This window comes from Ornithorhynchus anatinus, chromosome X1, assembly GCF_004115215.2.
Source record: "Ornithorhynchus anatinus isolate Pmale09 chromosome X1, mOrnAna1.pri.v4, whole genome shotgun sequence".
NCBI classification, from domain to species: Eukaryota; Metazoa; Chordata; class Mammalia; order Monotremata; family Ornithorhynchidae; genus Ornithorhynchus; species Ornithorhynchus anatinus.
Window position 1 is genome coordinate 90,330,826 of NC_041749.1, and position 16,760 is coordinate 90,347,585.

At 53.3% G+C, this 16,760-nt stretch overlaps 2 protein-coding genes across 8 annotated transcripts in view; both read right to left on the bottom strand.

Moving 5' to 3' along the window:
* Positions 1-2,388, bottom strand: part of SLC26A6 (solute carrier family 26 member 6) — a 32,551-nt gene extending 30,163 nt beyond the window's left edge. For 3 of the 7 annotated variants that reach the window (XM_029050167.2, XM_029050170.2, XM_029050168.2), the window contains exon 1: positions 2,058-2,387. The gene's annotated coding sequence lies outside the window, so the exon portion shown is untranslated. Of the gene's footprint in view, positions 1-1,493; positions 1,642-2,057 lie in introns of those variants that run through there. The other 4 variants (XM_029050177.2, XM_029050176.2, XM_029050175.2 and 1 more) reach the window with 2 other exon arrangements.
* Positions 2,389-4,785: 2,397 nt separating this feature from the next.
* Positions 4,786-16,760, bottom strand: part of CELSR3 (cadherin EGF LAG seven-pass G-type receptor 3) — a 53,793-nt gene continuing 41,818 nt past the window's right edge. Inside the window, exons 31-37 of the mRNA XM_039910271.1 lie at positions 15,555-15,671; positions 15,046-15,182; positions 13,276-13,382; positions 12,445-12,618; positions 11,191-11,391; positions 7,742-8,864; positions 4,786-6,500 (exon numbers count right to left, since the gene is read on the bottom strand). Coding sequence (XP_039766205.1) covers positions 6,473-6,500; positions 7,742-8,864; positions 11,191-11,391; positions 12,445-12,618; positions 13,276-13,382; positions 15,046-15,182; positions 15,555-15,671 — 1,887 coding nt within the window. The 3' untranslated portion in view covers positions 4,786-6,472. The remainder of the gene's footprint in view (positions 6,501-7,741; positions 8,865-11,190; positions 11,392-12,444; positions 12,619-13,275; positions 13,383-15,045; positions 15,183-15,554; positions 15,672-16,760) is intronic.

Sequence of the window (16,760 nt, forward strand, 5' to 3'; positions counted from 1 at the left end):
TAAGCACCTAACAGATACAACAACATTAACAAGAAGAAGAAGAAGAAGAAGAAGAAACCCCCAACATTCTACCTAACCTTACCTAAACGAAAGTGCCCCTAGTGTTGCTGTGACTGAACTAGGAGTAACAGGAGCCTAAAGTTCAGTATGACTGCTGTCGGATAAGTTTTCCACTTTTATTATATTTTATTTGCTTCTGGCTGGCCCTGGCCCTGTACTGATTTTCATGGCTGGTTTGCTTTTATTATAGGTTTAGAACTGCTGTAAATTTTATGTTAGTACTATATTGGGAGTGAACTTGTGTTCATCCTCAGATTGACAATAGCTTGAAATTTACAGTACATTAGATAAATGAGTGGTACTTTTTTTTTTTATCCCCCAGGGCCTGAGTTGGGCTGATATTCACTTCCTCTGCATCTACAAATTAGTATTAAACCCACGGGCCTAGGAACTAGAAGATTCCAAGAATGTAAGAACTTAAATAAAAATTGAAAATGGTTAGTTCCTAAGCCTATGCTTTTTCAGGTTCACGGTCAATTGCTACAGTATTGGAAGTGTGGGGAAAAGTGTGGAGTTATTGGGGATTGGGACTTCAAGGGATACGATACTGAAATGGCCCACTACATCATATAAAATTGGAGTATGCAACACCTCAGCAGCCCAGGGCACCCAACAGTGCTTCCTGATTTCAAGGCTGCCAATTTTGTGAGTTTTAGGGACCTATTAACAACCTTCACAGGCCTTTTTCTGTTCCCATTTTTACTTTTTATTTGTTCTTCTTCCACTTCCTCCTCCTCCTCCACAGTATTTTATTGTGCACCTACTCTACAACACACACCTAGGCACTGAAGGAATTTTCCCTGTCCATGCAGGGCTTAAAATCAAATGGGTCAAACCAGCATAAGAGATGAATGAATGATTTGATCAAACAAAGGTCATAAATAAGGGAAAAATAGATGCACAAGGAGCAATGTGGCCTAGTGGACAGAGTATGGGCCTGGTAGTCAGGAGGACCTGGGTTCTAATTCCAGTTCTGCCACTTGTCTTCTATGTGAACTTGGGCAAGTCACCTAACTTCTCTAGGCCTCAATTACCTCATCTGTAAAATGGGGATTAAGACTGTGAGCCCCATGAGGGATATGGACTGAGTCCACCTCAATTACTTTGTATCTACCCCAGGGCCTAGTACAGTGCCTGGCACATAGTAAGTGCTTAGCAAATACCATAAAAAACCCAAAAGCACATGGTTGTTGAGAAATACTTGGGACAATCGAAGTGCTCCTCTCTTCCTCCTGTCGGGTCATCCCTGTCCTATACCAGCCCCTTCTCGGTACCAACCCTATCCTGGCCCTATTTACCCCTTCTTGCCTCCATCCCGGGACAGGTGGCTGACTTCCCACCCCGAACCCCCCGCTTCCCCGGCCTGTGCCCTTGACCTACCCTTCCCTCGCCCTTGCCCTACCCTGCTCCTGCTCTGCCTCTCTGGCACTCACCTGCATCCTGCAGGGGAGGTAAAGAAGCCATGCCCCAGCGGAGGAGGTGCTTGGAGCAGCCCCGGAACTGATAAATGGCACGGGGAACTGGCCGAAAGGGCGGGAAACGACCCCCGGGGCACGTAGTGACAAGCTAACAGGGCCCATAAAGATCACCCCTCGAAGCCACCTTCTCTTAAAAGGGCAATAAGTGGGCCTAGCTGTCCCGGCTGGCCAAGAAGTCCGCGTTCGCCTTGCCCTTTTTATTGGAGCTTCTGCGTTAAAGGGGCAATGTCGATGGCCCCACCACTCCCAACGGCGTCGGGAAGTCTCCTGCGCGACCCCCAGTTCGGAGCCTCACTAGCCTGGGGCTCCTCCCCCGGCGCCGGGTTATTTGCCCGACCTCCAGGGGTAACTCGGAGCCGGGTGGGGTGTCCTCGGGGCCTTAGTTAACACCGAGGAGGGGCCAGTCGAGCGCGCTCCCTCCCCCTTTCCTGCCCGGCGTAACTGTCGGAGGCGGCTTGCCTGCTTTCTTCCCCCCGCCGTCCCCTTCCCCTCCGACCTGGGCTCCGTTAGGATCCCTACCGGACTCTCCGCTCCCGTTATTCCGCCCTCCGATGACGGTGAGAGTGAAGAGGGTCCGCCGGGCGGAAGGGAGCGCCGCCCCAGGAGGTGGGCGAAGAGAAAGCGGCCCCGCCACGGTCAGGTCTGAGCGCCCTGGCCCCGAGAGTGGGCCGGGGGAGATCGGGACTACAACCCCCGCCCCCCTCCCGCAAGTGCGGTGACGTCGGCTCCCTTCCTACCGGCCCGAGAGCCTTGATGCCCTCGGGAAGGCTGGCGTAGCGAGAGTTAATCTGATTGGGACTTTCCTTGTTTCTGATTCAGGAAACGTGCTCTCTCCACCGCGTGCGACTTCCTCGCTTTTTTTTTAAAATTCTGCTGAACGAACTCGTCTGCCCCCGCCCCCCCGCCCCCCCCCCCCCCCGCGCCAAGGGGATCACTTTGACTTAACCGCCAGCCTTCCCTCTGACCAAGTTTCACGTGCTGAACTAGCAGTGGCTCGTACTAAATAATAAATTACGGTATTTGTTAAGCTTACTATGTGCCGAGAACTCTTCTAAGCGCCGGGGTAGGTGCGGTGCAATCAGGTTGTACCCTGGGGGGCTTCACAGTCTTAATGCCCATTTTACAGAGGAGGTAACTGAGGCACAGAGAAGTCAAGTGACTTGCCCAAGGTCACAGAGCAGACAAGGGGCGTAGCCGGGATTAGAACCCATGTCCTCTGACTCCCAAACCCGTGCTCTTTCCACTAAGCCCCGCTGCTTCCATGGCATAATTTCCTAGCCATACCCAGTGCTTCTCTTACCTCTGCCCTCCCCCCCCCCACACATATACATTTACTTTAAAGACCTTGTTGCTAGGTGGGGATTCAGGGATTTGATGAGGGCTCTAACCCAGCGGACCCCAAACGGTAACAAAGTCCATCCATACGAGGCTTCTCCACTGTTGGATCTTTTTTTCCATGAGCAGTGCTCTTCTCCCCACCCCTCCTCCCAAGGCAAACACATAAAACACCACATGATCAGGGTTGTTTTCTATAGAAGTTTATTTCCAAATCCGGTGCTTTCATGGTCAAATTTACACGGACGGGAAAGGAGGCAGCTGGGCAGCTCTGCTCCTTACCGCATACGGAGGGAGGGAGGGAAGGAGGAAAAAACCACAGACGACGGTCTACAGAGCCTATGGCACAGCACTACACTCAGGGACTGCTTAGTGCAGTCTTACTCCCTACCTCTCCCAGACCTAACCCTACCCTAGGGACCAACTCTCCTTCCCCAGATGGCTCGGAGCTCTGGGCCAGGACTCCAGCCAGAGGGCAGGCACAGGAATGAGGTGGGGATTTGGAGAGCCACGGGGGCCGGTGAGTTTTGGCACATGTCAGCGAGGCGGAACCTCTAATCTCCTTGGCAAATTGATTGGCCATCCCAACTGTCTGGCTTGGGGCAACTTACTGCCATCAAGAGAACAGGCACAGAAGGCCCTACCTTGGCTCCTGACCTGAAATTTCAGTTCCCTGTTGGCCTGGCGGAGGCAGAAGGGAATACAGAGACCAGCGAAGCGTATTGTCCTCGTGGAGGCCTCTAAGTAGCTTTTCAGACCTGGTAATGAGTGCCATATGATACCTGTAGACAGTTGGAGATATTCACCTCTCTGCCCCTCTCCAACCCCCTGGTTTGCGATTTGAGTTCGATATTTGTAATGTTTGGTTCCCCGCCTGGTTTTCTCCGGGCTGTCGGCTGTGTCCTCCCTCACTTCCCTGCACACCGTTGTCCTGCCCTCACGCCTTCTCCCCAACCCGGCTTTTCCCACCCACACCGATACTGCTCGTTTGTAAACAAAGGAAGGTAACAAACATTTCGGTAAAAAGATCTCACAGTAAAGTATGTTTCCTCTTTTAGAAAAATAAATCCACCAACTTTTTAGATTGAGCAAGCACCCGGGAGGAACCAAGTCGCTAAAGGAAATGAGCACACAAACCGCACAGTCGGCAGCCGGGAAAGTGAGCAACCAAACACAGGGACCCAAGAAAGCAGGGGGGGCCCTGGGAGAGAGAGCAGCCCGGATGTTTCTGTAAACGTGGTGGGGAGGGGGAGAGGAGATGGGTTGGGCCCCAGCTGAGTGGGGACCTACATTCCGCATGAAGTGCTGCGTGGCCCCCTCGGTCTTTGTCGGGAGTCCTGGTCAGTTTCACTCGTAATTTCTCGTAAACACCCCCACGCTGGAGGGATGAAAATTAGGGTGTCAATTCAACCCTACCTCCTCCTGTTTCCCTTTCCCTATTTCTGCTCCCCTCTTCAAAGGGACTCCAGGGCAGCATGCAGGCTCCCAGGGGACAGATCTTCCTCTCCCAGGCCGCCCTATGGAGGCAGGCGAAGGGGGTGACTGGCAGGCGGCCCGAGAGAGAAGGTGCTTGGCACTGGCAAGGAGCACCTTGGAATGTATTTGAAGAGAAAAAAAGGTGGAATCCCAATTGGTAATATGGCGCCCTCCGCTGGCAACATTCATCTCTGCAGCGGGGCTAGTCAGCAAGGAATGGACGCCGCAAAGCCAGCAACACTGTTTGAACCATCGATAGGAAAACCTCACTTTGTAAACATTACATATGTTGTTTAAATATTAAACTACAGCGTTCTAGTGTTATAAGGCAGTAAATGGCGGGGGGAGGTCACAGACTCGGCTCGGTGACTCCATATAAATATATATATATATATATATATATATATATATATATATATATATATATATTGGATACACAGGGGACAGAAGGCTGGGTGTATATATATATTTATATTTCACTGCCAGACAGGATGGGACTCCTCTTAGCAGAAGGAGTCAGTTCGTCAGTAGAAACTGGGTCCCACCAGGGCCCCAAGAACTGAGCCTAGGGAGCTGGCAGCTTTTATTTCCAGCAGAAACGGGCACACGGGATGTGCTCAACTGGACCAAGACTAGGAGTAAACCAGAGAGAAGAAAGAGACCCTGTTATATCGCCTCAGCCCCTAGAGTTGGTTAAGGACCCTCCAACCTCCACCCCAGAGAATGGCCCCCTGCTGCTGCCTGGATGCTGGTTCCACCCTGACTCTGCCCAGGAGCTGTGGGAAGGAACTCTTGGCTTTGGGCTTCTTGGCTTCCTCCCCAACCCCTTCACGGGAGAAGAGTTTGGACTCTGGCGATTGGAGAAAAACAAATCCAAAATAGGTTTTCGCTTCACAGTCCACTTGCCGAAAGGAAACATCTTCAGAGCTAAAATGGGTGGTGACGAAGGAGAAAAGGAGTCCTCCCCCCACCCCCCAACCACGAGGCAGGCTAGCACAAAAGGCAAGTAAGTGGGCCTCTGTAGTCTGCCCTGCTCCACCCCAGCCGCTTTCCCCTGATCCTTCCCCCAGCTGATGGCAGGCAGCAGCAGAACTATGTGCTCTTGGTGAAGAGTCAAAGAGTAGCTGCCAAGCAGGGCAAGGAGGAGAGCGCCAAGAAAAGCGGGCTGGTTGGTAGGGGCAGAGGGATGGCAGTGGGGGGGCGACCAGGCCTTTTCCGACAGAACCAACACACTGTGAATCCAGAGGTTCCCCAACGAGGCCCGCAGACCCAGATTTATCACGGGGTAGGACCCAACTTCAGCACGGTTCCAGCCCCCAGACCACCCAAAAACCCTAGTGGTTTGCTACCCCCAGTAAGTTCTGTAATGGAAGGAGGAGGAGAAGGAAGCAGGAGAAGGCCCTGGCAGAGGCAAGTGGGCCCAAATAAGGAGAATGAGTGTGGGGGTGGGCCTAGGAGGGCAGGAGAGGAGGTAGTAGAGGGAGGAGTGGCTGCCCACTTCTCCTTGTGGCTCCTCAAGGTGGGGGACCCCTTTTTGAAGTATCCTCTCCCCCAACCTTCTCTCCCTCGCCCCACCCCTCTGCGCTTTTCATTCCCCACCCTTCCCAGACCCTTCTCCTACACCAGGTCAAGAACCCACACGTAACTGTCACTGGAACAGAAGAGCGTAAAAATAATGATAGAAATTTCTCTCTCTGATTACAAAGATACAAAATGTATAAAAGTTCCCTCCCTAGCCCCTCCCCACACGTGTGCACACACACACACTCACACGCGCGCACGCACACAGTGCTGAAGTGTTTCAGAAAGAAAGATTCGGCCTGGTGGCTTCTCATATGTAGCCAGAGGTCCTGGGTGGGAGGGCAGGTGGTTAGGGGCCCTAGCCGAAGGCTGTGTCACCTGCTTCTCACCCTCCCTGGGGGGGGGGACAGAGAGAGAGAGAAAGCGAGAGGGAGAGAGAGAAAGGGATGGGGTGGGGGGGAGAGGTTACAGGCCCCTCCGAGCCCTGGACATTGTGTCTCTTCGGTCCCCAGAGCCTAGAGATCCCAGCTCTTGTGCCGGACGCATCAGTCCGGCATCCTGCTTCCTGTGTCTTCCTCAGCACTGGTGGCAGGTCATGCCCTTCAGGAGTGGCCTTCACTTCTGGTTATTCTGCACCGGATACAAGAAGGAAGAGGTCAGAGATCAAAGATCCTGCCCTTGCACCCTGGGCCTGCATTCCCAGCCAGCTTTAGGGGGCCCAGTTTTCTCAGGCCTGTTTCCCTATCAGGAGAATAAACCTTGGTCCCAGGCTGCAGTGAGTCCCCTCGTTTTCCCTGCTTCACTCCCCCTATGCTGTTGCCACCCTCCCTGATCCTGGAGAGGCTCTGCCCTGCTCTAAGCTGGACTCTGGCTTGATGGTAAAGCTAGAAGTATCAGATAGCCCTCTTCCCATACTGGCCCAAGGTATCAGTTCCCCCAGCCTCCCACCTATTACTTAACCCTTTCCCTGCCCTTTACTTGCTGGGTGACCTGAAGCAAGTCCCTTAACTTCTCTGGGCCTCATTTTCCTCAACTGTAAAATGGGGATTCAGTACTGGTTCTCTCTCTTCCTTAGACTGCAAGCCCCATGGGGGACAGGGACTGTGTCTGACCCGATTATTCCATATCTACCTCAGTGCTGAGTAAACTGCTTGGCACAGGGTAAATGCTTAAAAAATACTGTTATTATTATTACTACTGCTACTACTAATAATCCAGAATTTGGTCCCTGGGGAAGTAGGGGTCAGGAGGTGGCAAGAACAGCCACAGAGCAAAAGAAGAAATGCATGACTCCTCCATCCGCTCCACCCACCATACACTAGCGAGGGACACCAGGCACATTGGCACTCTTTTAAACCCCCAAACCACCTGCTCAGGGCTGAGACTCAGGGGATCTCAGCCCCCTCCCAGCAAGGGCGACTGATGCCAATCAATCAATCAAGAGTACTTACGGAGTGCTTATTGTGTGCACAGCACTGTACTAAGCACGCGGGAGAGTACAACAGGATTAGCGGACACGTTCCCTGCCCATAACAAATTTACAGACTAGAGGGGGCCAGGGTTCTCTGGTGGAGTCCCTAGGTCGTTCTGACCTCCCTCTCAGAAAGTCCAGGTCTGAGTTCCCCACCTGGCTTTGGGGGGCTCCTGCCTTGCTCCCCGGAGAGCTCAGTCTCAGGGTTGATGAGGTGAAGTCCCCCGGGTGGGGAGCAGTTCAGCCCCTCTTCTCCAAGGGATGAACATTGATGAGCAGGGCCATTGGGATGGCTCCCACCACTGCCTCATGGGGAGAAAATGAAGGCTGAGGGCCCTCTCTCCCTCTCCCCCTGCCCTCCCAACCAGCTAGTGGGCCAGAGGTGAAAGAAGAGACTTACTCAGAATCCGGTGACAACTCAGAAATGCTGTGGGACGTGGCCGAGCGAGGTGTGGAGGGGCCCGGTGCAGAGGGTGTGGAGGAGGTCTGCACGGCAGAAGGCGTGGCGGTGGTATGGGGACCCGAGGGGGTGCTGGATGATGGCACAGAGGACAGGGCAGAGGAATTAAAGGAAGCGAGGATGGAAGAAAGAATATCTAGTTGCTCGGTCGAAGGATGGCGACTGGGGATTGCTTCTAGATTTTCTCTAGATGGTTGTCGCCTTGCCAGGGGTTCTAAGTTCTCCCTAGAAGGGAGTCGTCTAGAGAGCGGCTCTAGACTTTCTCTAGAGGGCTGTCTCCTAGAAAGAGGCTCTAGATTTTCCCTCGACGGGTGCCTGCTCGGCACTGTATTCAGATGCTCTCTGGAGTTTGATCTTCCGGATAAAAAATCCAACTGCTCTCTGGACATTTGTCTAGCGGATGCTAGCTGGTCCCGGGAAGGCTGTCTTCTAGAGAGCAGGTCGAGGTGTTCTCGAGAGGCATCTCGGCTGGGCAGTGTGTCCATGCGATCTCTAGAGGCCTGCCTGCTGGGTAAGGTGTTCAGCCACTCTCTAGATACTTCTCTGCCCACCCCACAGTCTAGATGTTCTCGGGACCCAAATCGAGGGGGCAAGGTGTCTAGATGGTCTCTAGAGCCCTGCCTTCTGGGCAGCGTGCTCCCACGGTTCCTGTGATCGGGCCTGCTCAGGAGCAGATCCAGATTTTCCCGGGACCCCTGCTGGCTGGGGATGCTCTCCAGGTGTTCCCGCGAGCCTTGCCGACTAGGAACCAGGTCTAGCTCCTCCCGGGAGCCGTGCCGGCTGAGCACGGCCTCGAGGAGCTCCCCGGAGGAGGCATTGCGACTCAACTGCTCCCGTGACATCTGCCGCCGCATCAGCAGGTCCAGCTGCTCTCGCGAGGAGTAGCGGCTAGCCGGCTGGGAGAGGCTGCCGGCCCCAGAGTAGATCCGGCCGTAGGATGCCGCCGGCACGGCCCGGTGGCCCAGGGTGGAGGTCTTATACCAGGAGAGCTCGTTGGTCATTCTCCCCCCGGCCGGCAGGCCCTGGAGGGCTGGTGGGTACTGGAGACGGTTCTTCAGGATCCCTGGGGAGGGGAGAAGGTGGAATAATAATAATAATAACAATAATTATAATAATAATTGTGGTACTTGTTAAGCGCTTACTATGTGCAAGGCACTGTACTAAGCACTGAGGTGGAGACAAGCAGATCAGGTTGGACACAGTCCCTAGCCCACATGGGCCTCACAGTCCAAATCCCCATTTTACAAATGAAGTAACTGAGAAGTGAAGTGACTTGCCCAAGACCACTAAGAAGACAAGTGGCAGACCCAGAATTAGAACCCATGACCTCTTGACTCCCAGGCCCATGCTCTCTCCACTATTCCATGCATCAAGCCAGGAGCCCGGGGGGCGCAGGGGTGGGGTGGGGCATTTCTCTTGGCTGCCAGTGATACTCCCCCACCCCTACCCCATCCCCGCCAGCCAAAAAAACCCAACCCCTGCACCTAGACATTTTTTTCCTCCAAATGAACTCTATTCATGTGCCCATTCACACCCCCATTCACATCCCCCCCTAGACTCTAAGCTCACTGTGGGCAGGGAATGTGTCTGTTGTATTGTTATATTTACTCTCCCAAGCACTTAGTACACTGCTCTGCACCCAGAAAGTGCTCAATAAATATAATTGACTGACTGACGTACTAAACTTCCCTGTATTTGCCAACCTATGGTGCTGGCGAGGCAAACAGCCCTCTGCCTGCATGCAGGTTTGGCAGCTGACTCCAAGTAATGATACTAATAATAACAATGGTATCTGGTGAGTGTTAACTCTGGGCTAAGCACTGAGGTAAAGACAAGATCATCAGACTGTCAGATACAGTTCCTGTCCCATGTGCAGCTCAAATTCCAAGAGGGGAGGAGAACAAGAATTGAAACCCCGTTGTACAGATGAGGAAACTGAGGCACAGAGAAGTTGGAGCATGGACAGGAAGTGTGGCTCTGAGGAAAGAGCATGGGATTGGGAGTCAGGAGACCTGGATTCTAGTCCCGGCCTTGCCTCTGGCCTGCTGGGTGACCTGGAGCCAGTCACTGAACTTCTCTGAGCCTGTTTCCTTATCAGTAAAATGGGGATAAAATACACATTCTCCCACTCTCTGTGAGCCCCATGTGAGAGTCGGGGACTGGGTCTCATCTGACTATGTAGCACAGTGCATGGCACCTGGTGAGCACTTAGTAAATACCATCATGGCATTTGGGAAGTATTCATCGATTCATCCATCCCTAGTCAATGACTCTCATTAGCCAAGCTGCCTTTCTGGACCATCCCAGGTTTGGCAGGGAGGGTCTGGGTGGTGGGTTTGCCTGAGAGAGGGTTGGGCCAAACATGCTGAGACAGGCTTGGCTCAGTCTTGATTTCTCTGGGTTCCGCCTGACCAAACCTTTGTTTTGAGCCATACTACTGAGGGATGAACTGCGCCAGGTAGAAGTCACGATCAGCGAGCAGGTCCCCAAGGGCAAGACAGTGGAACCCCTGTTTCCCATAATTCCCTCCAAGAGCTGGCAGAATCAGACTGGCTTCAAAATTCTAATGGAGAAATCCTGATGAGAGCAAGCCAGCAGCTATGTGAAACCAGGCAAGGCCACCATGGCCCACGCTGGTCCACGGAGGCATTGGCCCTCTAGAATTTACTCGATATGTTGGTGGGTCAGTTGGGGCCTCGCCTTGGTGCTCACGAGCCCCGTACTCCTGAGCCCCTTTCCAGCTTCCCTGGGCCTTAAGTTTCGCCCACTGAGGCAGAGAGCATTTTAGAATGTTTTCAGTTGAGCCACATTTTAAAATAACAATAATAATAATAATGGCATTTGCTGAGCACTTACTATGTGCAAAGCACTGTTCTAAGCGCTGGGGGGGGATATAAGGTGATCAGGTTGTCCCACGTGGGGCTCACAGTCTTAATCCCCATTTGACAGATGAGGTAACTGAGACACGGGCACAGAGAAGTTAAGTGACTTGCCCAAAGTCACACAGCTGACAGGCGGCAAAGCCGGGATTAGAGCCCATGACCTCTGACTCCCAGGCCCGTGCTCTTTCCACCGAGCCACACTGCTTCTCGCCTGACTACTTCTTTTGTTCTGTTGTCTGTCTCCCCCGTTTAGACCGTGAGCCCGTTGTTGGGCAGGGATTGTCTCTATCTGTTGCCGAATTGGACAGTCCAAGCGCTCAGTACAGTGCTCTGCACATAGTAAGTGCTCAATAAATGCGATTGAATGAAGTGAATGAATGAATTCTCTAAAAGTTCTATGTCTCAAGAACAGCATCTGGCCTGAGGCCATTGCCACACCAGCTACCGCTCTGGCAGAGCCCGATACCCATAGCGAGGAGATACTTCTGAAGTGGGGAGCATCAATACCTTTCCTCTGCCTTTGTGTATGAGTGAGGGAATTCTCGTCCCCACTGGTCAGGGCCAAGTCCGGCTGGTTGTTGTTGGCAGCGTCTTTGTTGATGTCGAAGCCCAGTTTGCGCTCCGAGCCCCACTTCTGCAGGGAGCAAGGGTGCACTTCGCACTCGCCCAGAGCCGGCCAGTAGGACATCAGGTCATTGCCGTCCATGTCTGGTGGGGGGAAGGGAGGGAGAGGTGGGCAAGAGCCCATGTTAAGGTTGTGGAAGCTTCTGTAACCCCAGTTTAGATGCTCTCAATCCATCAATCAGTGGTATTTATTGAGCGCTCACTATGTGCAGAGCCCTGTACTAAGCACTTGGGAGAGTTGGTAGATGTGATCCCTGCCCACAAGGAGCTGCTGATCTCGCTGCTTTGAGTTCTGGGTCACTCTTAGCTACTGTTCCTGCCACGCTGCCACCTGCCAGGCCCTGGATCCGTGATGCCAACCTTCGGTGTGCAGAGCAGGAATTGCTAACGCTGGTGTTGATTCCACAATGAGACAAAAGGGGGAAGTCAAGGTTCAGTGGAACCGAATCCCATCTGCATTCAATCCAGTGCCCACTATGGGCACAGGATCTGAGATCTGGGTGGACGTGTTTGGGCCCGGTCAAAGGACCTAGAGGTAACATTTTCTTGTTATGAAACCTAATTCGGCCATTGGGGAAAGAGAGGGCCTTAAGTTTCTTGCAGAGGGACTGTGTCTACCAACTCTATTATATTGTCCTTTCCTAGGTGCTTAGTCCAGTGCTCTTTCTATATGCAGTACGCGCTCAATAAATATCTGAAGTGGAGGGAAGGGGAGGGCAATCGTTGTGATTTACTTTGTTCCCCTCTGCCTCGCCCCCCCGCCCCAAATGTGCATGCAGTTATTGGAGGGTATGGTAGAGCTTTGAAACAGGGGGTGCTCAAGTAGAGCTTGGCAGAGGTGCGAGGGGGTTGGTGCGAGGGGGCAGGGTTGGGATGTGCCCTGCCGGCAGATTAGTCACTATTGCTTTGCTCCCTGCCATATCCTCAATGTGGCTTCAAAAGCCGTGATGGGAGGGAGCGGAGCAGTGTGTTTCCTCCAAAGCCACCCTGCCTTCAGTGTTGGAAGGACTCAAATTCTAGCCAACCTCAGAGCTGATGCAGAAGCCTTAATACCCCTCCTTCTGATATGGTTCTCACTTCCGTGGCCTGGGGAGTTGGGCACAATAGGACCAAACGTTGCGTTTAGGGGGCACCTGCCTTTGGGCGTGGTGTTGGAAGGGTTGGTGAGGAGCCGCTCACTGTGGGCTGCCCGCTTGAACTGGCGCTGGAACCGGCCCCGGAGCCGCACGTTCTCTTCGCTCTCTGAGGACGGGATGGAGAGACTGCGCTCCTCTTCCAGGGACAAGTCGCTATCCGAGTCCGAGTCTTGTCCTAGCAGGGGCAGTGGAGGTTAGAGGAGAGGGAAGGGGATACCCGGGTGCACTCTGAGGTCAAATGGGGACGGACTGAGGTGAGACCTGGGTGGGGGGGTCTTCAGACTAGAGGACTGTGGGGATGGGGGAGAGAATAACAGTTGAACCCAGGAGGCGGAGGAGGGGGGTGGAAGCCTGGGGATCAGATTTTGAGAGGGATGAGGGGCCGGTTAGAGAGCGTTAGAGGTGGTCAGGTGGTCAGGGAGGTAAGAGTGTCACTGGAGGCACCTGGAGAATTGCGCAAGGGGGATGGAGAGAGCAGTCAAGGAGTGTGTGGGGGCTGGGGGAGGAGGAGAGAGAGGCAGACATTGACCTTACTTTGGGTACACTCTGAGGTTCCACCCAACCCATCTCCCAGGAATAAAGGTCCCCGTCTCAACCTGCCCTAAGGCCCCCTGGGAGGTTTTCAGAGATGCTGCTGCTGCTGTTTCTGCCAGGGTTAGGCAATGGCAATGAGAGATGGGATTGGGAAGCTTCCCTTCCCCTCCAGCCTGGGCTAGGAATTACTGGCATGATCACTCTGCTTGAGGCACCAGCACAAAGCCCCAAAAGGTGAGACACCATTCATTGTTGGTAGCTCTCTTCCCATCATCCCACTTCTCTTCCCTCCTCTTACCTCCCCCGGCATCCCGATGGAACATGGCCACGTCCAAGTCGGTGGGGCCAGCGTGGCCCAGTAGGCTGTGGTCAGCGGCTGAGCCCTGCTGCACCAGCATGTTCTCTCTGAAATGCATCCAACACACCCAGCGTCACTCCCTGTCTGGCCAAGGACATTTTCCTGTGCACCAGAAAAGCAAGACTTTCACGCCCCCAGGAGTGATCTCATACCAGATCCCGAGAAAGAGAACAGAGGCCCTGGGGCAGGAAGGAGAGTGGGATTGTGGGTAGCAGCTCTGCACTGCTGTCAGAGCTGACTTGGGCAGTAGGCTGAGTTGGAGTGTATCATCTCAGAGATCCTCTCCTGATCCCTTCTCATCATCAGTGTTTGGGCTCAGAGTGGACACATCCCTCTGGACATGTAAGCTCCTTGTGGGCAGGGAATGTGTCTGTGTATTGTTGTATTGTACTCTCCCAAGCTCTTAGTACAGTGCTCTGCACACAGTAAGCGCTCAATAGATACGATTGAATGAATGAACGAATAAATCCCAGCCCAGGTAGCGAAGGGGCCAGAGAGAGAGAACTGCCAGAATGTGTTTCCAAATGATGTGAACTCCTCAAATGGCAGAGACTTGATGGGGCTGTCTTAGAAACATCATCTGCTCTGGGATCTCCAGATTTAGTGAAGACAAAATGTCCATCAATCTGGACAAAGTGCCCATCGAATTGCTGGGGGAGTGGAAGGAGTGTGTGAGTGGGTGTAAGAGAGAGCCATGACGTACGCGCACACTCTCTCTCTGAGGTCTGCTGTTCAGCTGCCATTCCATTTGGACTTCCATCAACCCCTTCTCCAGCTGGTCAGTGTGAGGAAACAGCAGTGGTGCTGAGGCCTTCTCAAATGTTGGGGTGGTTGTACCTGGGACTGTTGTGACTGTATGACTCTGAACAGCCTGCAACTCTGCTCCTCTAGACAGACTACCCCATTACTCTTATTGTATTTATTGTTGTCATTGTCTTTTTATGTCATTTTTGTGTTTTTATTGTTTTATTTTTTTCCTTATGGGTGTGTCCCAGCCCCCTCCCCCTGGCTTATTCTTAGATTGTGAGCCCCTTGGGGGTCAGGGACCATATCTCATTCTCACCCATGTGTTTTTCCCAGCACTTAACTTAGTACAGTGCTTAACACATAGTAAGCACTTAATAAGTACGAGTGAATGAATGAGTGAATGCATGCCTCTGTGTGTGTGGCGGGGGACGGGGGAGGCGGAGGAATATTATAAAAGTGTGTTTCTGAGTGTTCAACTTTTTTCTATTTTAGACTGATGAAGTCACCCATGAAAAATGAGTGACAAGCCTTGGTCCTGCAACATCAGGACTGAGATCCAGCACAAAGTGAATTGATTACAGTGTTAGTGCTTGGCACAGTGCCACTCACACCCTCTCATCCCTGCCAGTCTTGTTCCCACGGGGGTACGGAATGCCACAGGTGAGTAGATATCCTATGACAGTTGCACCCCAAGCCCAGTTTTCCAGAAGGTTGTCTGGGTCATCACTCCCCTAAATCTGTGTGTGCCAAGTGTGTGTGCATGCATTTCTGGGTGGGAGTGTGTGCACGTGAGTCTAGATACCAGAGTTTGTGTGTAGATGTGCTGCTTTACAGGACAGGAGTTGTGCACAACTGTGGCTGTAGTATGTGTTTTCTCCTCCGGCCTAGCTGTCCTGCTCTAGGATGGTTCTCCTGCCCCAGCCCCAGGTCCTGACCTGAAGCGTTCCCCCGGCTCCCCCTTACCTGAGGTAGCCCCGCTGGCTGGAGTGGGTACGGGCAGAGCGTACGCTACTGACGGAGGAGATGGTGGAGGCTCCCAGGGTGATGCGGATGAGGCCGCTTTCCTCAAACAAGGCTGTGTTGTTGTAGGCATTAGGACCCTGTGGGAGACATCAGAGGCTTCGCCAGGAACCCTTCCGGGAAGCCCTCAGGAAGCCCAAGCTGAAGCACTCCTCACTTTCTGCCCCAGCCCAGGACCCTTCCCTCTTGGGGTTTCTGGCCAGGAATCCCAAGTCCTGCATCCCAGGCCTACATGCTGCCAGGGTATGTTCCTTCCTCCAAACCTGCACAAAGAACAGGGTTGAAGGGCTGGGTCCCATCTCCAGAGGGAGATCAGTGCAGACAGAATACATGCTGGGAAGGGGCAGTGGCTGACAGAGTCTCGGAAGGAGGTGTGAGCCCAGAGGAGGGGCACGGCATGTGAAAAGAGTGGCCTTGGTCTGAAAAAGGAATTGATGGGCTCTTACCCCTACCTGGGCAGGCCTGGCTGCCTCCTCGCCCTGCCCCCCTTTCTTGCCCAGACAGGCCAACTTCCACGCCTCCTGGACCTCCTCATTCAGGATACAGAACAGAAGCAGCACAGCCAGGCCCTGCAGGGAGAAGGAAGAGACGAGGTACGTTGGATGCCGTGAGGTCCCAGCGCACCACCTCCTTTTCCCGCAAGATCCAGGACACCGTGGAGAACTCAGCCTCTGCCAACAGCGCCAGATAACGGCCAGTGGGGTGGGGAGGAAGATGCCTTCCCCGGCCCCAATCCAACCTGCAGCAGATGCTCTTTGGCAGCAGCTATTACAAAAGGGGCCAAGCATGAGGACTTGGTTTCTCAGCCACCCCAGGGAAGGGGATAGGAAAACAACTCCAAGAGGGAACTTCTGGATCAGTAGGTCCCCAAGAGATTGACGAATAGGAATCCCCATTCTCAAAACACTGTACCACGAGGCTACGGGGGCATCTAATTGAGCACTAGTTGGGTGACGGATTGATGAAAAGGGTAGAGGGAGAGAAGAACCAGCACTCTCTTCGTGGTATCAAGGAGTAAAGCACTTTTTAAATGTTATTTTTTAAGTGTTTACTATGTGCCAGGCACTGTACTGAGCACTGGGGTAGGTACAAGCTAATCGAGTTGGACACAGTCCATGTCCCACGTGGGGTGCTTGCTGTCTTAGTCCCCATTTTACAGATGAGGTAGCTGAGGCCTAGAGGAGTTAAGTGACTTGCCCAAGGCCACACAGCAGAGAAGTGGTGGAGCCAAGATTAGAACCCAGGTCCTCTGACTTCTAGGCCCGTGCTCTTTCCACTAGGCCAAGCAGCTTTGCGCTTTTTGGGAGTCAAATTTCTGTCTGGCACGCAGTGCTGATAGTAAGCCGGAACTGGGTGGAACTTGGTTCTGATATAAGAAAAAGCCCGGGTATGAGTGTTCCGGGGAGGCGGCAGGTTGGTGGGGGTGTGGTGATGGCAGGGGACCAGTGGTGGGAGGTGGAGGGGAATGGCCAGGGATGGTGGCAGCAGCTGCGAGGATTAGACTGGAGAGGAGCTGCTGCCCTGGCCTGACCCCCATCTCCCAGTGTCTCTTTGGTCGCCGGCACCTGTAGCTTCGCTTCTCCCATTTTATTCCCTACTTTGGCCCTGGGCTGCATGCCTGGTGTCTTCTTCTTCAGTGGATGGCTGCTTCAGCCCCT